General features: G+C 45.1%; 2 protein-coding genes across 4 annotated transcripts; one reads left to right on the top strand and one right to left on the bottom strand.

The window, feature by feature from the left end:
• Positions 1–1858: 1858 nt before the first annotated feature.
• On the bottom strand, positions 1859–25012 carry C15H12orf43 (chromosome 15 C12orf43 homolog). 2 transcript variants are annotated; one of them, XM_019285080.2, is made up of 7 exons: positions 24967–25012; positions 23691–23739; positions 23339–23437; positions 22633–22706; positions 22224–22314; positions 9149–21836; positions 1859–3606 (listed from the first exon to the last, which is right to left on the bottom strand). In XM_019285080.2, exons 1-6 carry the CDS (start codon positions 24995–24997, stop codon positions 21482–21484), a joined length of 699 nt encoding a protein of 232 aa, XP_019140625.1. In that variant the 5' UTR covers positions 24998–25012; the 3' UTR covers positions 1859–3606; positions 9149–21481. The 2 variants fall into 2 exon arrangements, with proteins under 2 accessions (XP_019140625.1, XP_019140624.1); XM_019285079.3 differs by lacking the exon at positions 24967–25012 and adding an exon at positions 24146–24329.
• HNF1A (HNF1 homeobox A) lies at positions 5080–18825 on the top strand. Of its 2 annotated transcripts, XM_019285074.1 has the most exons (10): positions 5080–5550; positions 12153–12352; positions 12473–12659; positions 12968–13206; positions 13987–14144; positions 15564–15765; positions 16991–17182; positions 17459–17580; positions 17872–18013; positions 18606–18825. In XM_019285074.1, exons 1-10 carry the CDS (start codon positions 5216–5218, stop codon positions 18731–18733), a joined length of 1905 nt encoding a protein of 634 aa, XP_019140619.1. In that variant the 5' UTR covers positions 5080–5215; the 3' UTR covers positions 18734–18825. The 2 variants fall into 2 exon arrangements, with proteins under 2 accessions (XP_019140619.1, XP_010396379.1); XM_010398077.3 differs by having other exon boundaries at positions 5216–5550; positions 12153–12659; positions 18606–18759.
• Positions 25013–25301: the final 289 nt, after the last annotated feature.

Below are 25301 nucleotides of genomic sequence, written 5' to 3'. Positions count from 1 at the left end.
AGCTTGCTCTATCATTACAGGATAGAGGTGGGATGAATTCACAGGAGAAATTTATTCCTCCTAGCAGACACAGCATCTGCTCTCAGTGCAAACTGGAGCACTGCTTGCATTCCCCAGATAATTTTCTCAGTGTATCTTTTGTACAGTCTTTCTTTGGACCTGCAAGAGAGCTTTAGTCTGAATTTCAGTGACAGTTTACTCTGACATTACAAACTCCTCCCAAAATACCTGTTCTGCCTGGAACCTTTGATGTAGACTGATGCTTTACTTAGACCTATCAAGGTATTTCAGAACTAGTGGCAAACAAAACCGTTTTTAAAATTATTTTTGTATTTGGAAGGGCAGCTCTCAGAGGCATGTGTGGTAGAAAAAAATCAGATGAAAGTACTGGCTACAAAGAGTCCTCACCTCTAAGTTGTTTAAATGTCAGCAGATGACATTTAGCTAACCATGTCTTGATTCTGCTATAATGGAGGTGGAAAGAACCAGAGGAGCTTCATGTAGACACTTCACCTTTCAGGAAAGGACATGACAGGTATAGTTGTCAACCCTGCTTTGTTTAGGAAGGAACAAATAGCATGGAAATGAGCAGAAAAGGAAGGAAAAAAGCCCCAAAAATCAAGAGATCCACTTCTGACCGTATAGGTGGAAGCTGCACTAGGCTATTTGCTTGTAAGATCCTTGTGGGATTCCCCTTTATAAACCTAATTAAAACGTGCACTGACCATGTGTGACACGATTCTCTTCACTACCACCTAGTGGGAAAGTCCTTCATAACCCAACTCCAGAGCTGCTCCTGCTCTCCACCCTCACGCTCAGCCTGTTAGAAACAGGGTGTAAGTGGAGGGAGAAAATGACAGATGACTGGGAAGGGGGACGCAGCCTTGTTTCCACATACAGGTAAAGGAATGTGTAGAGAAAGTCTGTAATTTAAACCCATTCTGCCCCATGGATTTACCACACCACAACTCCAAGCTCTGCATCCAGCCCAGCCCACTGATGAAAAAACCTAGCTTCCTTCTCGGTAAAATCACATTTTTCAAGTATAATCACATATTTACACCAAAGACTACTACATTCGAACCTAAATGGGTATATACTGGAAACATTAAAACCATGTATTCAAGCAAGTCCTTCCCCACTGAGATACTCAGGGTTTGCACAAATAGCTGAAATACAACCCTATGAAAACAACGTATAAATGATAATTATCTCAGATTTTTCACACTCCTGTGTGCCTTTTGGAACTAAGCTCCCAATGCACAAATAATAATCAGTTTTGGTACTCATGTAGCTTTTTTCCCCCAATAATAGAAATAAGGATGAACATTATCATAATAGCTCTCACATTTCAAGGAGGGGATTATGTTAATGTCATTCAGGCCAGTAAAGCATTTAGCAGTCGCAGCAGGAAGAATAGTAAAACGGTAAAGAATTATTAAAAGAACCATTTCTCTGTGTATCATTTGCCAATGGCAATTTTACCACCCTATTCAGGGAACTATATGGGCTCCCTCTAGTAGCACTTATAAATATATTTAGGCTTTTTTTCCTTCTCTGTATGCTCCTTGAAGCCACATTACACTGGCTTTGTACCAGCAAATGACTGTATTTTCCATCATGTACACTTAATAACAGATATAATTCAGTAAACTAAGACATCAGAGGTAAAAATGGTGTTGATACAGGAGTCCGGCTTTGGGAGTCTATTCTGCCTTCCATGCTGTTTACAGGACTCTCCTGTCCCTTACTGTGGGTTTGCCCTAGTGCAATAAGCAGAATACAGACCAGTACATGTCAAATAAGAATAATGTTCCTATTGTGTAGCCATTCATACTCTCATGAAGTGTTTTCAGTGTTGAGTAATTCACTTACTTTATTAGATACAGGGGAAAAGAGATTACTTTGAAACAGTTAATACAGAACCAAATACCGCAAACATGAGAAAAATGAGCAGGTATCACTTGGTGTCTTCAAACTTTAAGTTTCCCCTGCTACAATTACCAAGATCATATTAACCAGAGTGACTTCAGAAGCAAGCCATGGCCTGGGAAATTGTTACAATTAAGGAAATCAACATATAGTAAGCACTGGTAATAGATGAAAATGGGTATAGGAAACCCAAGACACCTTATTTCAAATATTCATCCTCAAGGCACAATCCCTGAGCACAATTCAGCTACAGGAGAACATTGTCTGGTTATGGCACTCTGCAACTGAGCTCTTCCTCCAACAGAACTGTAATCTAGCTGGTTAAAGCCTCCACCCTTGTCCTATGCTATTCTCTCATCACCTCACAACTGCACTTGTAATAATCTGAGAATACGATATTGCAATCCTTAACACCAGGCTATAAAATAGGGACGCTGGCTAATTCACATCAGGAATCCCCTTCAGCCTGACCACTAGCTTTTTGTAACATTTAAGAAACACTGAAAACCTCACTGGTTTTCCTGCACTGAGGAATCTGAAATACTTAATGGGGCTGAACCAGTCACTGGCACAGCCTGGCAGGTTCCAGTGAATGGAAAGATGAAAGTGGGTAAGTTTACTTGGTTTTTTGCTAATTGTCCAGGCTCCTGTAGTTTAAAATGGACAATTCTAATAGACCAAGGGAAAAAGCCCTTCAGGATAAAGTGATAGAGAATATTTACCTCTTCCTCACTATTTGAAAAGTTTCCTTGTTCAGCTAAGTGTTCTCCACATGGCATCCAGTTGTAGCATTCAGGGAGGTCCTATCATACAAACAGATGTTCATTTCTGGTTTTATAGACTTCAAAGATCACTGGTTTCAAAAAATGCTTCTACAGCTGAAGGTCTTCAAGCAGCAGTATCAGGACTTTTGGGTGCATAAGGAATCCTTGAAACCACATAATATAGACATAATTTGTTGCTATGCTTTCTTCTCTTTACAGTTTCCATTGACAAATATTGCTGTTCTTTGTTTAACCTTAATGGTCTGTGTCCCCATCCCCCCTCAAACATTCAACCAGTTTATATACCAACAGAATATTGACAATATTTTAAACAAGAACAGTGGTAATATTTTCCACCTTGGTTTATATAAGAGATCATGATGCCAAAGAGATGCAGAAATAAGTAACACAGAATGACAACATCTCCTCTGTCACATACTGCAAGAGCTCCACAATCTGTTGTGTCTGCTTGCAAAATCCTTGAATTATAAGGACATAGCATGCAGAAACTGCATGTCATGGTTGGATATTTAATTACAATTGAAAATTACTGTTATCAGCCAGTGATGTTGTCATGTCTACTGGGGGGAGGTGGGGGGAAATAAAGGAAAACTGTAATAACAAATAAAATGTGTGAAAATTGTATCAACACATTGACAGTACAATGCCAAAAAATGCTCACATTCTTGAAGTACTCTTTATTAAGAGTATGACCCCAAAAAATCTTTAGAAGCTGAAGTTGTCTTTGTAATGTTCACATGAATATTTCTTGCAATAAATGTTTTTACATGGACTCGGAATTTTTACTCCTTTTTTACTCTTTTTACTCCACACAAAGTCGTCTGTATCCATTAGAGCTTTATTAACGCCCTGCAGGGAGGGGACATGGTGCTCTGAGCGAAGACCAGATCTGAAATAAAAGACAAGAGTTAACACAGTCCCGCCCGGTGCCTGAAGGGAGGAGGGTCCGTCTGCAGGAACTCTGTCCTGCAGCTGCTGACTCAGGAGCCTGGAGAGCTTGGCCAGTGGTGCCCACAAAGGAAAACAGGGGCCAAAGTCCTCTGCAGCATTGTCTTGGGACACTGCCCGGTCTGGGGACAGCCCTACCAGGCTCTGTTTAGCTCAGGCTTGATGGGAGTGTATAGACACAGGCAGCTGCCCCTGGCAAGCCTCCACTGAGAACAGCTTTACATCCTCCAAGGAATCATTTGCATGAGACACTCGTGCATTGAGTCCACATGTGCACGTCAAGTTACTCCCTAATTTAGCCACTCAAAGTAGATACATTCATCTATATAATTTCAGACCAGAAAAGACAATTTAGTCATAAAGACTCCTGGAGAACTGTATTAAGCGATTTCAGCCAAGCCAGGGATTATGATTAGGAAATCATCCAACAGGTGGGAGCAGAACCTCAGAGCAGGGTTGGTATAAAGAAGAGGTGGAGGTAGATGATAAAGGGGAACCACAAGCCTGCCCAGAGTACGTGCCAGAAGCAGCAGGGCAGTTGATGATAGAGCAGGGATTCTGAGCATGACCCAACACTCAGGGCTATCCCTTATCAAATACTTGAATCACAAGCTCAGAGGGGCAAGCCCTGCAATCCCTCAAATTATGGGGGAACAGTGCTCCTGCTCATAACTGAGCAATAAACATAGCAAGTTAAAATGGAGGTACTACTAGTATTTGCACATCAAAATACCCAGCAAGCCAAAGTCAGAATTGAAAAAGTCACTTAAGACTTGATGATCTGCCACAGAAGTCAGCTGGAGCTTCAGAACATCCTGCGAGTCTTGGGAATGTAAAGCCAGTGGTCGCTTCCCCCTCTGCTGGGAGTTGCACAAAGGGCAGAGCAGCTACCAGTGTGGCTCTCTCAGCCCAAAGGCCTGACACTGGCTGTATTGCACCACTGCCAGAGCTCCAAGCAGGTTCTGCAATATTCCAATGGCAGCACCTTGTCCTGAACCATGGGCAGCCAAGCACAGCTCTTCCTTTTGGCTACTCCACTTCCTTCCTTCTCCAAAACTAGTGAAGCCAGAAGTAAGCCATGCTTCTCCATCCCCACCTTCCTAGTTTTCTTTCCATAGCTCACTTTTCCATGCTGCAGACTTTCTATCCCTTCATTTTCTTCTCCTTCCCTCTCCTGTTTCCCTCCCTTTCCCCCCTCCCCCTGCTTTCTCTCCCTCTGCACTTTGTGAACTGCAGCGGCAGTGCTGAAGTCCAAAGTTCAGTAACTTGCTAAAGCACACAGATAAATATGAACCTTGGAGAATTTACATTTGCTCCAATGTAAACAGATAGCCAAGGGTCCCTTTATCAGCACTGGCTCAGGACAGTCGTGGGGGGTCTGAAGTGGCTCAATTTTGTATTTTGTTTTTTTTGGGGGGGGTGTAAAGGCGGGAGGCTGTGCTGTGCCCACTCTCCTGACAGTCGGGCGTGTTACCTCAGGAACATGGTGTAAGGAAGCTGGAAGCAGGATAACCCGAAATTCAAACCCAAGAGACACCGGGCTGAAGACCATGGTCTCAAAGCTGACTCATCTCCAAGTGGAGCTGCTGGAAGCGCTGCTGGAGTCGGGGCTGACCAAGGAGACCTTGATCAAGGCATTGAGTGAAGCGGAACCCTACGGGCTCCAGAGTGAAAGTCAGCATGCTATCAATGCCCTCCAGACTGAGAAAGGGGAGCCCTGTCCCGACATCCCCAACCTCCCCAATGGAATGGGGGAGTCCAGGTTATCAGAAGATGAAACCTCAGATGACGGGGAGGAATTTACCCCTCCAATAATGAAGGAGCTGGAAAACTTGAGCCCTGAGGAGGCTGCTCACCAGAAGGCTGTGGTGGAAAGACTATTACAGTAAGGACAGATTTACTGCTCCTCTTTGCTGCTTTCTTGCACTCTCCCTCGAGCTCTCTTTTCCTTTCCCCTTCTCCTCAGTGTCCCTAGTATTCACGATTGATCTAGCTGCAGAGTCTTCATCTGTGCCAGGACTAGCAGCCCCCAAACACCCACAAATGCTTTATAAATGCTCAGATTTTCCTTTTATCTCGCTTAAAATGCATAAAGGAAGCTATGGAGCCTAATTACATATTTGACATGCTTATAGCATCAGGCTTCAGAATAGTCCAAGGCCTGTATAACTCCCATCTCTCTGACTGAATGCTAGGGTTTAGGATTTAAATTTTTAATAGAACTCACAATTTCAGTCATCAGGAAAGAAAAAAAAAAAGCTGGTCACTCTGAGCTGGTGCTATATTTGTACAGATGATACAATGAAGTTTTAATGTTTCCCTGCTGTATTTAAGGAGAATGATATTGTTAATTTCACCGGGGTTTGCTATAGATTATTGACCAAAGACAAATCAAGAGACCTTGTCCTTGTTGTTCTTCTGAGTATGAAGTTCTGTGACTTCACTGGGGATTTTTCTTGTAAAAAGCACACACCAAATACATGCAGAGGTTAAAACCTGGACAGAACACTGCTTCTACCATCTACTGCCTGTCACAATTACAAAGTACGTACGCAGCAACAGTTACAGGGTTTGCTGCCACACAAATTTGCCTTTGCATACAAGCATTTTTGAGATCAAAAGACAGGGCAGGGAAAGTTCCCTGAACCAATGGCCTCACAATAGACTCAGAGAAACATTCACTCATTTTCCCATTTGGGATTCTTACTGGGATACAATCCCCGTGGGAGACCCAAGAGGTTTGTCCAAGCAACGATCAGGCCCAGCCCACTATCTATCACAACAGATTCTTGCCTGTTTTGGGGCTATTTTGAAATGACAAGCTGATAGAAGACAGAGGTGCAGCAACATCCTGCACCTAAAATCTTCACTAGAAATCCAGCTAGGGAATTTCTCAGGCTTCCTGATCACTCTCTTTCACGTGCAAAGGAAATAAACAGAAAATATAGCAGAAGCAAACATCAAATCCCACCACAAAAGGCCAGAGCTAAGAAAGCAGCATGACAAGAGTTAGCATTCCCTGTAAATACTTAAAAGAAAGTTCCCTGGCAGACTGGGAGTTGATGATACTGCAGAACCCAAGAGAGGAAAATTCACTGCTCTTACCTGGGTGGGGAAAACATTCCCAGTAATTCAGTCTTCCTCCTGGCCCAGTATGTCTCGTTTCTTCCCCACTTCCAGCTCTGCCACATCTTCGAGTTTTCTCTACTTCCTTTACATCTTTCAGATTCTTTTTACCTATTTCCCTTCTCTCCTCACTATTGTTTCTGCTGCTATTCCTCCCATTTTGTTGTCTCCTTGCCTGATTCTCTCTCTGCCTCCCACTCTTTTTCCTCCCCTCATCCTAGTCTCCTTCTCATCTTCCTGAGTCTGCGTACAGGTCTTGGGGCAGTTTGAGCCCAGTGGCACCGGGCGGGCCCTGGCTAGTTACTAATTATCCAATGGCTTTATTATTTCTCTTTTGTCTTATAAATTTATAGATGAAAAGACCCTGATAAGCTTTTTGATCATTAACTTTTGATAGTTTATTAAGTATCTCTCCAGAAAGGAAGCCATGGAAGTTGAGGAAGAGCCCCTGACTTTGTCCCTTTTTCACTAATGAATGGGTGAAGCAGGACTGAAGTGACATCCGCTGTGATCTACGAACAGACACACGGATGGAGCGAATTCCTTCCTGTCACCCTCACTTCAGCACAATTTCTGGTTTCTGATCCTCCCTGCCTTTCTAGGAACTTGCTGCCAGTCTTCTCTGTGCTTACCAGCCTCACCACAAGTCTTACCTCTCTTCCAAACCTGTGACATTAACACCTTCTGATGAACAGACAGTCCACTGAGCAGCATTTCCATTTCACAAATGGAAACTGAGGTACAGACAAATTGTAGGACCTACCTAAACCTCTGAGACAGCACAGAGGAGACTGGGCAAGGAGAGGGACCTCCTAAGCCTCACACGGTCTCTTAACTACACAAGCTTTACTCTGAAACATCAGAGTTCTCTGTCATCAGTCTCCCCCACCACAGGATAGAGCAATTGACTTCTGCTGTTGAGGACAGTATGAAGGAACCAGAAGCCTCAGTTTCAGCAAAAAATTACAAGTATACTTATCGAGGTCTATAATAGATAGAAATCAACCAAGTTAAAATGAAAATGGTAGAAAGCCTGCATTGTGTCTTGGGGTGACATGTTTCAAATTTCTCATCAAAGCAACAGTGTGTCTAAAAATCTATTCAAAGCATCTGAACCAGTATCAGGAGTTGAAAATACCCTAAGAAGTTGTTACCTACTAATAAAGGTTTTTTTGGGTTTAAGATCAAACCTTTTCATTAATAGATGCCTACAAGTAACGTCCTTCGAATAGTGTTAAAATATTGTAAGGCAGGGCAGAACAGCCTATGACAGAAATTACTTCCAGCAATAGAAAAAGAAAGGCGGGCAAGAATCTCCATGCCCAGGGATTCCCAGCTAAAGGTCAATGCTTGCAAAGCTATTTCAGCATCTACACAGGGGTTTCAAAGCAGAAACCAGATGGAGGCAATTCTGCCTTTAGACAGAAGCCTCTCTGGGCATTATTAACAATTCCTAGTCTGCAGGCCAGATTTTAACAGAGAGATTGATTTGTGGGCAGCTACTGCTGCTAAAAGAAAGTCTTTGTGGTAACTGCAGCCATTGCTTATAAAGAAAAATCAGGAAAACTGTCCGTTATTAGGCTTTCCAGGAGCTGGAAAGGGAAAAAAATGACAGCACCAAGAGACTAACTATGTCCTCACTGGACCACTGAAGTTGAAACCAGTCTTGAAATCTCTGGTCGAAGCTGAGTAGAACAGGGTGTAGAGAAGATACACCCACAGGACTGAGTGCACACATGGGTGTTGATTAGATTTTGTCCCTACAGAGAAAACATGCTAAAAGCAGTTCAGACAAAGATTTCTCTAGTGGGGAATTAACATAATTTCATTTTGTCCTTTCATATGTCTCACTGATCTCCTGTAGATTTACAGTTTGAATAAAAACATTCTTTCCATATCAATCCACACAGAAAACAAACTGCATCTATGATAAGAAATAAATGACTCAGTAGGGAGGTAGAGCTGTGTGGAGAAACTCCCAGATATTCCTAGAGTATAAAGCAAGAAGGAGGCTACCGTGGGGGAAGGGATCATACTACTGCAGGTAAAGCAAATGGAGAAAGGTATAGCAACAATCCACCTGTAGGGCAAGGGGTGAAATTCCATTAGGAAAGAGAGAAATTGAGATAAGCAACGGATTTCCCCTGGAGGCAGGGATAAAAGCATGTTTTCCAGGAGGAAAAAAGAAAACAAAGATATATAATGACAAAGGTTCAGTCTTTTCCCCTGCTTAGACTCTAGCTGGGGAATCTGGAGATGAAACTGCCACACCCCTTTCATTTCCACATATAAACCAAGATGAGGCAAACCAGGCCAAGTTCAACAGAAAGGAACACTGCCAGGATGGATGGTCTTACCTTCCCTCTGCCTAGCCCGGCTCCAGGCTGTGCACTGGGTTATGTAGCAGCTCCAGAGGAAAGGGCCAGGGGATGATCCTGAGCACTTCACAGCTCTGAACCTGTTTGAGCAGGGTCTGGTCCAAAGCAGCAATTCAGAACCCACCTCAGGGAACTGAAGGCTTCTCTCACCTGAGAATCAGAACAGGAAAGAAGAAGAGAGAGAGAGAGAATGAGGAAGAGGATAAGAAAGAAAAGAACAAAGGAAAAAGAAAAAGTCAGGAAGAGTGAAGGAAGGAGAAGGTCCCCTGAATGTTACATCTCCAGCTCTCTGGAATGGGTTTTCTTTAATGCTAACAACTTGATATTTACTTTCCATTTAAATTTGAGATCTTGCTATAAATTATCAACCAGCCTCTTGTTCCCTTTGAGTTTATAACTAACTACCTGGGTTACTTATTGTTCAGGTAACAAAAGGGAGGCGAAAACGCCCTTAAAAAGTGACCTCAGAACTAAGAAAATGGGAAGCTGACATGGAGAGAGGACCCTGGCCCCTGTGGTGGGGATGAGCCATAGGAAAGGGCTATGCTCACATTTCAATAAGCAACTGAGAGCAGGAGAGCAAGACTTCAGAAGAAGGAAGTAAAGCTACCTGTGTGAGACCAACTAGGAGACAGAGATTAGACCTGGAGAACAAGACCCTGGGGAGACAGCTTGCATCTGGGGAAAAAGGGAAACTGAAAGGCAGAAAACAGTCTTGGAGATAAGGAAGGAGAACTTGAGTAAGGCAGACCCATTTGTCTGAAACAATTGAGATTTGACTATAACAACAAGCAGGAGAACTCAGTTTAGAGTGAAATCCTCCCCTCTCACAGTCAATGACAGTCTTATAGCCAGTGAAAGAGAAAAGGTTTCTGATGTCTTAGCCTGTGATGGAGGCTCTGCAGGTGAACTGTGTATTTGGGCAAGGGTTCAGCTGACCACACTGTCATCACTTGGACTGTGGTGTAGCCTTGGGCCTAAAGGACTTGCTGCATTGATTTTGCAGACTGGCCTTTGACAATGTACAAAGTAACCAAGACTTCATACAATTGTCCTAGGAAATCACACTATACTAAGATTCCCTGCACTATTTTGCATCACAAAGCTCCCTGCTGTGTCAAAAGATGACAAAACCCACAAGTCTTTAACCACTGTGAGAAGAGACTCACAGACACTTCCTGGTTTATTCCTGCCACAAAGTGAAGATGTCAACAGGGGAGACAAAACTGACTCGACTGGGGTGCAAAAAGGAACTAACACGTAATAGAGGCTTCCATCAGTGGCAACAGTCTTTCCTCTTCCTATCTGAGCCAGAACTCAAATCTAAGAGACCAGATTCCCAATCAGAGTATTTTCTCCTCTATACAGGGACTTGGACAATGAATGCAGGGTGTAGGTGCTGGCCAGACTATCACAAGGACAAAGGCAGGAGACTGGTTTAGGCAGCAGGAGCAAAAAAAAAACCACATGAGGAAAGAAAAACTTTCTTAAATTCAGCTCAATTTGAGCCTTTGAAAGACAAAGATGGTTAAGGGAAGATGCTGAAAACCAGAAGCCTCTATGGCAAGTGCTCCAATGTAAAAGAGAAACAAATGTTCTATTTTAAGCAGGTTCTTCAAAAAGCTGTGACTGACACCATTCGTGTCACACTTTAACTGCTATGGAGTTTGCTCCTTGGACTATGCAGCCACTGGGAGAGGGGCTGCAGGGGAACAGAGATAAGGGTGTTTGTACTGAGAGAACAGGTGTGGACTTTGTCCTCCTTATCACTGTGCAGCCTCCGGCAACCTCCTGAGTCAACAAAGCAATGAACAGCACAGTTGTTGCCTATTGCTCAGATGTGTGTGCTTTTGTGACAGTTTCTGCACAATCCCAGGTACCTTTTTTTCTCCCTACTGCTCCTTTGATGCTGGTGTTGAATATGACGCCAGCGTCCTCCTACAGCACTGCAAACCATTTCCTCCAGACATTTCACACAGAAGGCACAGAAGGATGCTCTTGTTCAAAGTGAGCCAGGGGCTATTTTGCAGAGGTGCTTTGGCACTGTTTGGATTTAGACTGACGGGTTTCACATCTTTATTTCTACTGTGACTTTCAGCTGTGGTGAAATCAATACACATAAAGTCACAGTTGTGTTTTCTCTATTTTCCTCAAGAACCTTCATGGATATTCCAACTGGAGATCATAAAAAACAGAGATTCACATTAATTATAAAATCCCAAACCGTTTCTCAGATTTTGTGAGCAGGTGTCAAATAGTTCTATTCCCTCAGCTGTTACCCAAAGGAGGGCAGCAATAGGGGGTATTAGTGGTTTGCCTGTAGTTCTATATTGCATTTAGAAGCTCCGGGTAGATCTAGGTGTGAATCAATGTGTTTGAGTAACACGTAGCAGAAGTGTAAGAACACAATCCTGGATGATTTGTCATATACATATGCATACAGAGCTGTTATGTCGCAGTATAATGACAGCCTGTTTCCATTTGCTGAATCATTGCAAGGCAACCCAACCTGGACCACAATCAGGGCATGCATCAAGTTCAGTCTAGTATCACAATCAATCTGTCTTGGAAAACTTAGTACATCTGCCCCATATGCCTTAAAGAGAGGGGGATAGAGAAGAAAAGTTATGGGGGGAAAGGGAAGAGAGAGGTTGCCTCTGTGTATTTGGGAAATTACCCTGGTAACCGAAGTCTCTCCTAAGGGCAGACTGAAGTGTGTACAAAGAGCAGTTCAAAGGAAGCCAGTGTTACATTTTTTTGCACTTTATTTCCAATGCCATACAGAGTCAAAACTGAGCAAGGTAGCACACTGAGGAACAGCTTTCTCCCCTGCAGCCAATGAACACTCTGGCCTCACCAAACGTGATGGTGATGACTGACAAGTGCCCCTCAGGAGCTACTACTGCACTTCCTTGAAATCCAGGGCTGCTGAGAGCAGGTGTTTGATCTGTCTCCCCTGAGAAGTGTTTTCTGTTCCTTCCAGAGAGGATCCCTGGCGAGTAGCAAAGATGGTGAAGTCTTACCTCCAGCAGCACAACATCCCTCAGCGTGAGGTGGTAGACACTACTGGTCTGAACCAATCCCACCTCTCACAACACCTTAACAAGGGCACTCCCATGAAGACCCAAAAACGGGCAGCCCTGTATACCTGGTACGTCCGGAAGCAGCGAGAGGTGGCCCAGCGTAAGTATGGCAACGACTGCTCTCCTGTCTCAGTTTCAGAAAGGCCTCTGCTCTCCCTTGCTCGTCCTTACTCCCTATTGTTTTCAAGGAAAAAATTCCCTTGCTCCTTTGTGCTTGCAGAATTCACACACGCTGGCCAGGGTATACTGACAGATGAGCCCATGGGAGATGACCTGCCCACCAAGAAGGGAAGAAGAAACCGCTTTAAGTGGGGTCCTGCCTCACAACAGATCCTGTTCCAAGCCTATGAGAGGCAGAAAAACCCCAGCAAAGAAGAGAGGGAGGCACTGGTGGAAGAGTGCAACAGGTAAGGGTGGGTGTGTGTCTTTGATGAAGAGGGGCACAGCAGGGTCCCTCTGCATTCTTGGTGTTTGCTGGTGCCACTGGGAGGCAGGCCAAAGGTACAGCACTGAGTGTCACCACTGACACCAGCCACACTTAAATTAAATGCCACAACTGATCATTCCTTGTCCACAGAGCACAAGGAATGACTCAGGTCTTGCAGGACCCTTCCACACAGTGTGCCAGACCACAGCCACTTTGGGGCTGTGCACTTACTTTGTGTCTCCGACTAAGCCCAGCTCAGCAAGGCTCTTCTTGTGCTTTCCCCAACAGGGCAGAATGCATTCAGAGAGGTGTTTCCCCATCTCAGGCCCAGGGACTGGGCTCAAACCTGGTGACAGAGGTCAGAGTTTACAACTGGTTTGCCAATCGCAGGAAGGAGGAGGCTTTCCGGCACAAGTTGGCCATGGACACCTTCAGCGGACCACAGCCCACCTCTGCCCCCCCTCTAACTCCCCACAACTCCTCCTCCCTCCAGCCACCACCTGCTCTCTCACCCAGCAAAGTTCACGGTAAGAAACAACCAGAGGGAGATCTGAAAGAGGTGTGAATCTCCCCAAACTCAGTCACCCACACTGCCTCCTAAGTCCAGCCCTTTAGGAAATGAATCAACAGATAGAAAAAGCAGATTTGCTATAAGGGAAGAGCAAAGGTGACAAAGAGACCATGTCTCTGAGTGAGGAGGGTGGCTAGAATGTCAAGGGTGATAAAATTCAGTACCAAAACCCACAGCCAAAGCCTCTCACTTATTTTGAGGCCTCCTAGCTGGCAGGCAGCGATCCCAAACTTCCCGTTCCAGGAGTCAACGCTGCATATCAGAAATCAGTTCCATGCCCTTTCAGTCATGTGTGCCCCTTACTCCCTTCAATACCGGCCCCACTGGACTCTGTGACAGAGTTTTCAGGCATGAGGAAAAGTCATTCTCCATCCAAAAAGAGCACAGCTTTTTCAACTTCATAGGCCAGAGCTGGGGGTTGCTCTTGGTCTGGGAAGAGATGATCTCACCAAGACTCCTCTCTACAGCCACATCCAGAAGGGTGGTTTCCAGTGAACCCTGCTCGCTCCCTGCAGCACTCACAGCCAGTCAGTATTTGAGGAAGCAGTTACACCAAATTACAGGGGAAAGTCAGGGCAGGGTGCAAGAATGCCTGTTCTTCTGGTTCCCCTATTGACCATTAATATCTGCCCAAACACCTGTGGCAAGTGCCCAAAAAGGAAACTGAATTTAGTGCCTGCCTAAGTTTCTCAGTTTCTCACTTGTAACAATCAGTTTCCCTCCTGTTGTGATGCAGGGGTGAGGTACAACCAACAGCCAGCCAGCGAGGCAGAGTCCTCCAGCAGCAACCACCACGGGAACAGCTCCATGGTGACCACCCAAACCATCCTGCATCAGGTTTCTCCCCCTGGACTGGAGCCCAGCCAGAACCTGTTGAGCACAGACACTAAGCTGGTAAGTGATGGATACTTCAGTTCTGCTGACTGGAAGATGTCAGGCCATCTGCCTGTGGTCGTAAAATGAACTATTCACGAGTATTTTTTTTTGGAATGTTCTTAAACCCACCTTCTTATGTTACATACTCACATGTAACATATTGTTACACAATGCTATGCAATGGTACGTTATATTAGGGTCACTTTGCACTGACCATGTAAGATCAATAGTCCTGAGATACACGTGCCCCTCTAGACTGTGGTGAGGGCAGGTATTAGAGCATGAAAGCAAGAAGACATTTCCTTATGAGCAATTAAAACAGTCTGTTCTGGAAACACACCACTCAGGGTATGACAAGATTCCCTTCTTCCCAGGAAACCATATTCTCTCATCCTTTCCACAGAGAGATTCTCATCTCATGTCTGTCATTTGAACTCTACCCATCTCAAGAGAGTTGATCAAACCAGTGGGATTACCAGAACACAGATCCATACTTATGTCTATCTTACCTGTAAAAATGACGGCCAACACTGGATGCAGACATGTACTGGATAACTAGATTGCCTCTTCAAAGCCAATTTCCTCCTGAGATCTGACCAGACCTTTTCCCACATCATTAACAACAAAGCACCAGAACTACATGACTGATCATTTTCAGTTTGCACATGTTACCTTGCTTTCAGGGAAACAGTTAGCAGAAGTTTGCATTAGCGCAGGTTGGCCTGAGGCAAAGTTAAAGTCACCAAAAATAAGTATTATTTAAATCTCATCAGTCACTCACTTTGCTGGCTTTCTGGTCTCTGGCTGAAGTAAGTCAGTCTTTAATGAGGTCCTGAAAATCTTCTATGTCTGTCTTCTAAACCTGATATTAAGGTTGTTTGTCCCACTGTTTAACCTCTTGTTGCTTATTCTTACTAGAGATTCCTTACAGTTTTTTGTCTGAGGGGAGAGAAAAAAAGTATAATATAAGGCACTTCACTTTCTCTATCAGCCAAATCATTAGAATGCTTTTTTGCTCTTCCACAATACTATGACTACAGGTCTCTAAAGGAAAGAGGAACTCCTGGATTCCATGCTGAACTCTGCCACTAGAATTACCATGTAAAGTTACCTGAGCCTCTTAATTTCTCTGAGCATCACCTTCTGCCCTCAGCCATGGAACAGAAGATGATCTTTCCCTATAGAGAATGCAGTGGGCTTAATCTCATTCTTACGATTTCTTAAATGTGAAAGAACTAAACCAGCAGGGATTTACTCTTAGTATGTCAACAGTTGATCTGTGCTAGTTAATTGATGAGCACACAGAAAATGCAGACAAGGATATGTGAAGCCTTTCCAGTTAGCCAAGGAGAAGAGCAGGCAGCAAGAGAGGTGTTTATCACAGCTTTGGGAGTCGCCTGCTGCAGGTGCCACGTTCAGGGTTCTCCTTTCCCACAGGTATCAGCTCCTGGAGGAACTCTCCCTCCTGTCAGCACCCTGACTGCCCTGCACAGCCTAGAGCAAAGCCCACACACGCTGAGCCAGCAGACCCAGAACCTGATAATGGCATCCCTGCCAGGGGTCATGGCAATCGGGGCCAGCGAGACCCCATCCCTGGCACCCGCCTTCACCAACACAGGAGCCTCCACCCTGGTGATCGGTGAGTAGTGGCTGCAGTGACTCTGCTTCCAGCATTCACAGAACAGCTGCCTCTAATTGTTACAATTACCAGCCCCATTTTCAAAGCCTTATCACTAAGCTGGAAGTGATACAAACCCAAGGAAATCGTCACCAAAGATCAGCTGCACTGTTTGCAAGTACCACGGCTATTAAGGACAGATGTTCCTCATTCACATCACAATTAAATTACACACAAACCCACGTTTTAAGAGTTAAGATTCTTACAATCTATTCCGATGCCGATGTTTTGGTTTGCTGCTCTTCATCTTTCCAAGTATAAATGTAGTACTTCCTTAAAACGATGAAAATTGAAGCATGTTCATAGTGCTTGCAAGACAAAACATCCTGTTCCACTTCCTGTGAAGAGCAGCATATGCCTTTGGAATCCACAGCAGTAATTACTGGTTTTTTGTATTTTTCACTTTGACAGCTTTTTCTGGACTTTTATAAGATTTCTTTTCATTCCAAGACTAGTCTATTGCCAAAGTGCATCTCATGAGAGAAATGAAAATAAAATGTACACTTCTCTTACACTTTCTTCCCAGGAAGAAAGAGGCCTTGTTTTGTTCCATGGTGACAGCTGTGAACTAATTTCCATTTCTTCCCAAGATTATGATATAGATTTTAATTCTGTGCAAACAAAAAAAAAACCAAGAAACTGGAGTGCTGGAGAGACCTGCTGATTTACAGGAACAGGGTCGGGACAGTTGTGGGAAATGGGCAGTAATGTGTGAAACCTCACTGATTCAAATTCCTTAATTTGGTAGCCCTAGAAAAAAAGAATTTAAACTCCATTTCATGTGGCTGGACAGCTACAGCCTAGTTCTCTCTGTTGCCAACAGCTTCATAAAATGAGTAGAATTAACTGGGCACTGAGGTGATGCTCTGAATTTATTTCTGAGCAAGGCCTCCTCAGTGATCACTAACTGGAAAAGGGGCTATACTGGCACACAAAGATGTAGACAGGAACAAACACTGGAAACCAGAGATGGGTTTATGCAGTTTTTGCACATTTCTACTTCACTCTCACACGCATGAAATCTATTCTTAATCACAGACAACCAAGGGAACACCTGAAAAGCAGGATCTGAAATCACCCTGCAGTGCCAGGCTGCCACAATGACCGTTTCAGATGCCCCTACTGCAGAGCAGCCACACTCCTCCTGAAGTGTGGGACACCACTGGCATCAGTCCTTGTTTTCCAGGCCTGGCCTCAACCCAGCCCCAGAGTGTTCCTGTAATAAACAGCATGGGGAGCAGCCTCACTACCCTGCAGCCTGTCCAGTTCTCGCAGCAACTGCACCCATCCTACCAGCAGCCCCTCATGCAGCAAGTCCAGAGTCACATCAACCAGAGCCCCTTCATGGCCACCATGGCTCAGATACAGAACCCTCATGGTAAGAACGTGAACTCATTTGCTCAAGTAAACAAAAATAAAGACAGGTTCCCAAGCAGTGGAACAGTGGTGGAATTTGCTGGGTCCTTGGGCTTACAGCACTGTTTTCCTCCTCTGTTATTGTCACTCTCATTATGAAATTATTTTTCAATTGTATTTATCTCCCTGTCCCTCCACTCGCAGCATTTTGAAGACAGACAGCAGGTCCCAGTGCATGAGGAGAACAACTCAACCAAAGCTCCAGCATCCATATGATGTTGTTTTCTTTCATGTACAGCTCTCTATGGCCCCAAGTCTGAAGTGACCCAATACACACACACAGGCCTCTTACCACAAACCATGGTGATAACAGATACAGCCAATCTCAGTGCCCTGACCAGCCTGACACCAACTAAACAGGTAAGCCTTTATTTAGCCTTTGTTCCCCCACCTGAGAGCTGCACCAGTCCGAAGACCGCTCCTTGCATGTCAAAGAGTTTTTGGGCGTGTCTAAGCCATCCCAGCAGGAGCATCTTTCTTATTGCCTGGCCTTGCTGGTACCAGCTGCAGTATTGGAGGCACTAGAGCAAGTTCTTCACTGCATCATCAACGAGAATTTAATCTCCCCAGAAACTGTACCTGCTCAACTTTTCTCTCACACCTGTTAGAAGGGATGTAGCAGCCAGGCACTATTAACTCTCTTTTCTCTAGGCATTCACACCTGACTCGGAGACTCACACCGAGTCTGGGATGCACACACCAGTGTCACAGGCACCAACAATCCATCTACAGAACCAAGACACAACCATCCAGCACCTTCAGCCAGGCCCACGTCTCACCTCGAGCCCTGCTGGTAAGAGCAGCAGCCACTATTGTGGCTCTTCAGCCACGTATTGCCTAGTTTTTCTTGACAACACTGTAAAATCCAGTTAGAAAATGGTAATTGGGGCTCACAATTCCCTAAAAGGACTCTCCCAGTGTCCTGAAGGGTTTAAAAAGTTGATATAAGGAAAAGACTCAGAGCAGAGTCCGTGTAAGGCCAGACTGTGGAAATTAGCCCCTTCAGAATCCAGAAAGGAAAATATCTTGAAAAATATCAACAAAATCAGTGTCAGTGAGTACCCAGTCCTGCAGGCAGTTTTCAGGGCTGAGAAGCCCAAGACTCCCTCACGAAGACTTCAATTGGGTCTTCTCAGTTCTATGGGGAGAACTAGGACATCAGCTAGAATTCTTAGAACTGAACTCTCTGGAGATTGCTGCCCTCAATGTTTTCAGGCTGGCTGTGGAGCCAAGCCAGGTATTTAGCAGTACACAAAACACTCAGACAAAAGCAGTTATGCCCCTAAGCCAGGAGAGTGCAGCCATGCTGGAAATGGGGGGTTGTACATGCACAATAAGGGGACTGATGAGAATTCGCAATTGACTTCTGCCTGTACCTTTGACAGTGTCCTCCAGCAGCCTGGTGCTGTACCAAAGCTCCGACTCCACCAACAGCCACAGCCAGCTGCTGCCATCCACTCACAATGTCATCGAGACCTTCATCTCTACACAGATGGCATCTTCCAGCCAGTAACCATAACAAGTAGCTCATGAGTGACTGGCATGACCAACCCGCCAGGTGCAACTCCAGCCGTGTTTGCCACCACTGTCACCACTGCCTCACACAAACCCCTACTCAGCTGCCTCCAGGAGAGAAAACGTCTCAGGCTCAAGACAGAGAACATGGAAAGATGATGCTGGCACTGCTAAAATCCACTGCCTCCACCCTCCCCCAAAATAGCAAACCTAAACCCCAGGAGCCAGCTCAGAATGGTCAGACATCCTTTTGTGGCTGCCCAAGAAGGAATCCCAACAGTGCCAGGGCATACATGGGACTTTCATTCAGCTCAGCTCAAGCTGGGCCTGTACAAACCTGCCAACACCAGACTAAATCATGGGGGAAAGAGCAAAGCTGAGCTGCCAAAGAAGGGACACCACCTTTAAACACTCTCCTCCTTTGCTGCAAGGAAGCACCCAACAAGAACTATGAGAAATAACAGCACCTTGGAGGTTCCTGACTTTGCAATGAGAATAACCAAGAAACAGATTTGGGAATGGCTTGGCACAAACCTGTCAGTATGGGATCACTGACAAGCTACAAATCCTTAATTAACTACCAAAATACCAAACATTGTCAGTTGAAAACGACCTGCTCTAAAATCATGCTATCCCAGTGGAAATGGCTTGGTTGTTTTTGATATAGCTCTGCTTTGTTTTAAATGCAGAAATTAAAGTTTAACAGCTGCAAGGAGATTCCAGTTCTCTGCATTAACCCCACAGATTCTCATTTGTGTGACTTGCTGAATGATTTGCAGAATGGCATTCCCCACTGGGTCCCTGATGCTGTACAGCACCTGGGAGGTTCCCATGCTCCCCAGAGAGTAGAGGTTCCCTCACTTTTCTCTATGAACACTCAGCCTGGATTCATTTTACAGAACATGGCTCATTCTCAGCTTCCCTGTAGGCTTGATTTGTAGTTCTCGATATGCAAATAACTGCCCTGGGGTCTAAGAGTCTTGCTTGCACTAAGTGAAGGGTTTTAGTCCCAAGGATCTACTTATACAATTCCTCTTCTAATTATTCCTCTCTATTTATTCTCAACATCCACATCACTGATACACCATTAGCCAGATGTGAAAAAAGCCCCAGTTAACAGGTTTTTGTCTTTGTGATTGAAACTGAGCTACTCTTTCAACTGTGAAATGGATGAAAAACCTTGAGACTAGAAGGGAGAATTGAAAAAGCCCAACAGTGAACTCTTCAGTTACCGTATCTGGGAATGTCAAAATTGCGTATGTCCATTAAAAGTTTCATTGATAAGAGCTTCCTCTAGATACCATCAACAATTTCAGTAACTAGATTCTCTGAGGAATTTTACCCTATAATTGTTTCCCAATTTCCCATGTACATCAGTTGCAAATATATCTAACTTCCAGTTAGCATAAAAATAAACCCAAAACAAAGCAAAAGGAAATGTTTAGGCCACCATGCATTTGAAAGCCCAGGTTCAAACTTCAGTACACTGAAGTTTTAACTGCACATAAGACAAATAACTTCTGCTGGCACATTCTGTTAGATTACAAGCCAAGTTTCTACTCAGCTTTTCTATTTTTGGATGCCAGCTGTGTTTTCTTGACTAAAAACCAGCAAGAATCTTACAATTTCCCATGCTCAAAGAGCTACACTTCACTATTTTGGTTTCTCTAATCTGGTGTTCTGGTCTCCTGAACTGAGCCAATAAATTTGATTTACTGAAACCCAACAATCTTAAAAACAGAATTATTTATCAATAACAGTTAATTTCCTGAAAGACTGGAAGTATAAACAGACTGTCATACTGAAAACTACCAAACCTCACAGTATTTCAGAGAGACAAAAGTCATTAACTAGCCCAAACAAGGACAGCAAGGTGCTTTTTAAACTAGGCTTAAGTCCTCCCTGCAGCACTTTCATAGCATTGATCATCCAGCAACTAAAGAGCCATCCTGAGCCACCTCTATCTCTGCTGGCGAGAATCTGAATACAGCAAGAAAGTCACTGTTGTACAAAACCTATCAAATTAAGTAAGTCCAAGAGTGTAGTAAAATTTAATAACAACAGATGCCATTAAAAAAACCCTATACATGAAAAAAATTTTCAATGGACACAACTGGAACAGTAGGATGCATTTATAACAACCCTGAAATCAGCTCACCACACTGTTTATGTGTAGGGGCCCTGGCGAGGTGCAGATTGCAGAGGGATTAGTAACACAGCAGGTTTCAAAAACAGATTGTTTTGATGATCGCAGGGAAAAAATAAAGGCCCTGATTTTTGACAAGATGCTTTTGATAAATGAGTCTCCCACGGGCTGGAGCTATTCTCAGTAGTCTACAAGGAGGCAAAGAGAAAAAGGAGTTGATCACCTGTTGCCATTCAATTCAATGCTAAATTCAATTCATCATATACTTTCCCCAGGAGGGTTTCATGATGTGAAGGAACAGACCAGGAGGGATGCAGCTATGATTACATCCCTCTGCCATGCAAGTCTGGCACAGTATTTAATCCTTTTAGATTGGGCCTGCATAAGCAGCAGCACAGACAACTGCTGCGTGAGGAGAACAATGTTCCCTTCCTTGGGGACGCCAACAGCACAGGAAGTCACTTCATTAGTCTCTCAGGCCACTGGGCTTTCAGAACAGAAGCTTTGCCAATTAATTTTCCCTCATCTGCAGCAACTCTTGTTAGGTTTTCTTTCGGTTTCCTTCATCCATCACAGCCACTTGCCATTTCCAGAGCAAAATCATAATTCTTTTTTCTTCTTCTTCTTCTTTTTCTTTTTCACAGCTCCTGGCAGCACTGAGTTCTCTCTGTGATTGCTGTCCTGTCTCTCCTGCTGGCCATTTGCAGACACCAACCGAGGCAAATCTTTGCAGATCCGGTCACACTCTGCTGGGCCCATTATTTTCTCTTGAATATTGTTCTCTCTCCTAATTTTCTTCTTCTTCTTTTTTTTCTGGCTGTGCTCTACATAACCCTGACTCTGATCCTGGTTGGAACCCTGGGACAATGCAGGAAAAGCACTTTGCTTCAGAATATCTGCAGCTGACACGGCAGCCTCCTGGTACCTTTGCCACTCTTGGTCATTGTCTGTGTCACTGGAAAGGTAACAAGAGGGAAGGAAGTTGTGTTGCACTTTTGCCTTGAATTCACCCAAAATCTGGACAGCAGAGTAATCTCAGATGAGAACACGTGATAAACACCCAGTGGCTCTGGGACTCCCACACCTCCAGTTTGCATTTAACCAGTCTGAAGGCCAAGGTGTTCTTTACACACAGTAGGAGGGGAAAGAAAATCTCCCACAAACTTTTCTAGTTCCCCGACACTAAAAAAGAAACAAAATTCTGGTCTAGTCAAATATAAAGAGTCATAAATACAGACTTCTCAAGCTCTTCAGCTTCCTATTTCCTTGTGGGAGTCCCAGCTGCCTCTGAAATGTGGGATGCAACAGAACTTGAGGAGCAAAGCAGCTGCCAGCACCTTACCTGGAGCTAACTGGCCGCCTCCTCCTTGCTGCAGGGCAAGGCTCCGGTTTCCCGCAGTCTCCAGGGACAGAGGAAGAAAAGAGGCGAAAACCTGAAGTAGGGAAAGGGGGGGTTTAGGCACAATATAAAACAGAGGTAGAAGCAATCAATTGCCATTTCCCTAGAATCCTCAGTGCTGTTATTGTATTTCCACAGTGCTTGACAGCAATTATTTGGGATCATGTGGGAGGACTTGGGGCACAGAGGTCAGAGCTGCAAAGTAACAGCTCTCACAGACACCAACAGAAACTCTTTTACAGCAAATGTTTATTAGTTAGTTGGATGTACAGCTGGTGACATACAGGATCCATCTCACTTGTCCGCAGTTAACAGTCACAAAACAGCCACAATGGCTGAGACTGGAACTCACCATCATCTTCAGAGTCAGACTGTGCCACCGAAGTCTGTGATGGTCCTGATGAGTCCTTCAAGACAGTGATGAAACTAAACAGAAAAGTCCAGTCAGATCTTAGACAGGTTTGTGCAAACCGAGCTAAAGTTGTGTATTTCTGGGAAACAAGACTAGAGGGAGATGTTGCATAGATCCTTTTTTGTTTGTGAGGCTGCCTCAGCTCCCTGTTTCCAGAGCAGATCAGGCCTTCTCTCCTCAGCAATGCATGCCACAAGAATAGTTTAAAAACAGCATTTCTAAAGCCAACTCTAAACACCAGGAATTCCAGTTCTCCAGGGCTATGTTTGAACAATACATAGACAGTGGCAGCCCAGCTCCACACATTCTGCCAGCACAACCCTGAATCAAGTACTGGTTTAGGTTGTAAAAACAAATCAAAGATTCTCCTGCTAGCCATTACAGCATGGAAGTGCTAAGGCACTCAAATTATCTTTCCTCCCCACAAGACATTCACCACAGAGGCAAATGGAGACAAGCAGTGCTGCACAGAGAGTTTTACCAGATGGGCACAGCATATCAGCAAAGTTAGGTCACAGAATATTGGAAGCCTGTACTTAATACAGGAATGAAGGAGACAAGATATTGAATTTCCTGGGTTTAGCACACAAAAACATCAGTGTAACTGACCCACAGAACAAACGTTTTTAGCCTTGCATGCCAGTACCTGTCTAGCATAGTTCCCAGTTTCTTTGCAACGTGTGCTCTGAACTCTGGAGTCGTCTGGAGCTCATTGTCACCATCCTCGCAGCTGATCGCCTCACGCCCGTTTGAAATAAGAACAAAGATTATCTCTTTCAAGGCCAATAACATCCGGCCCTCTCACCCAAACACTTAAAAAACATATTAGTCTTTCCAGATTTAAGCATAATTTCAGATTCTGATTGGACAAATTCCCCAAATAGAATTGGCCCTTTCAGTATGAAGTATCACAAGGTACAAAGTAGAAGCAGCACAAATATTACACATTAATTCTTTCTTCAGGGAAACATTAAGTCTGAAACCAGAAGCAAAAATACCTCAGGTTTGGCTGATCTTTAGGCTGCAACCGATCCTTTCTAAAGCCCCCTGAAAAGGAAGTAGCAAAGGCACGTTTAGAACCCTGCAGCCAGGACCTCTTTAACCCCTGTCAGGCACATGTTAGACCATAAAGAATAATGCCTGAAAGACAAGCCTGGCCCACCTTCGGGGGAGAACAGTTATGAGGGGAAAGGGAAACTTCTCACAGGCCAGCACTGCCAAGAAGGGGCTCTGGGCCCAGCTGAAGGCCGGGCATGGCCTCGGGAGGGCCGGGCAGAGCCCCCTTCAGTTCTGACACCGGCACCGCGACAAAGAGAAGTCGCCGCCTGAACACGGCTCCCCGCGGGTCAGGAGAAGCTGCGGACGGGGCCGGACCGGAGCGGCGGGGCGGGGAAGAGAGAGGAGGGGACGCCGCAGTGGGGGAGCAGAGCCCAGCCTGTCCACCGCTCCTCACCGCCGCGCGGCTCCGCCCGCGTCGCCATCGCCGCCTGCGCGGCGCAGTCCCAGGCAGCCTCCCGGAACCGCGCGGCCGCTTCGCCAGCGCTGTCCGAGTCCGAGCTGGTATCACTGTCCGGGCCCGAGCCGCCACTGGGCGCCACCATCTTGCAAGCGCGGGACACGATGGGCGTTGTGGTACAGCCGCGGTGCATGCCGGGAGGTGTAGTCCGGCTGCATAGCATGCCGGGAACTGTAGTCCGACACGGCCCCCCCATACCCAAATTTCACAAACTCATCCTTGTTTCAATCAGCATCTGGAGGATACGGTTCATACCTTTGGGGCCCTGTTAACCTCTTAATCAGCTACTACACTGAGACGACAAACTTTTTGCTTGAATGTAGAAGCTGTGCCAAACCCTGCTGCTTTACTGACTGGTTGGAAACGAGAAAGCTGCTTTGTTAGAGATTTTCACTGCTCGTGCAGGTAGGACTGCGTTGTGTGGTCCTCATGCCATCAGCACTATCCTGTTACGTACTATATCTTCATCGCAACTAGAAATTTTCTGGTGCGATACAATAACGTGTTTGGTGATCCCAGGTGGGCTTCTGGATGACCATTTTACCGTAGGTTTTGCTAAGCCTATGTGCTGCTGAAAGCAGCAGGAAGACTCAGTATAACTGTGTTTTTATCCTCCTGGGCACTTCCTGGCTTGCACCTTCCAACCTTCACCCTAGAGCTGTGCAGTCTCAGGCCACCTGTCAGCAGACAGGCCGCTGACAATATCCTTGGGCTCTTTCTGATAGGCTCCCTTGGCACTGTTCCCTCATAAGGCTCACCTTCAGTGGAAGACGTTGGTTTAGGATTCATCCGTTCTCCCCTGTGTAAAAGAACAAGCAATTTTGGACTGTTTTGTACCTTGGAGTCCTCAGGACTGATGGGGTGCCCCGCAGAGCTGGGACAAACCCTCCAGAAGTGCCTTCTCGGGCAGGCCACCTCCTCTCCCTCCCTTTGGTCCCTCTGCTTCTTTGGTTTCTCACAACTGTATAAACACCTTTATCAAGCTCTCTGTTTCCAACCTGGAGATGTTTCTCAGCTCAGATTCTAGCACTCTGCACTCGTAAGTCAACAATTTGTTTCCCTCAAACTTCTTCCCTTCCCTTTCCGTCCTTCC

This window comes from Corvus cornix, chromosome 15 (genome assembly GCF_000738735.6).
Source record: "Corvus cornix cornix isolate S_Up_H32 chromosome 15, ASM73873v5, whole genome shotgun sequence".
Classification (NCBI taxonomy): Eukaryota; Metazoa; Chordata; class Aves; order Passeriformes; family Corvidae; genus Corvus; species Corvus cornix.
Note: the sequence above shows the minus strand (reverse complement) of the source record. Positions and strands in the feature narration are given on the sequence as shown.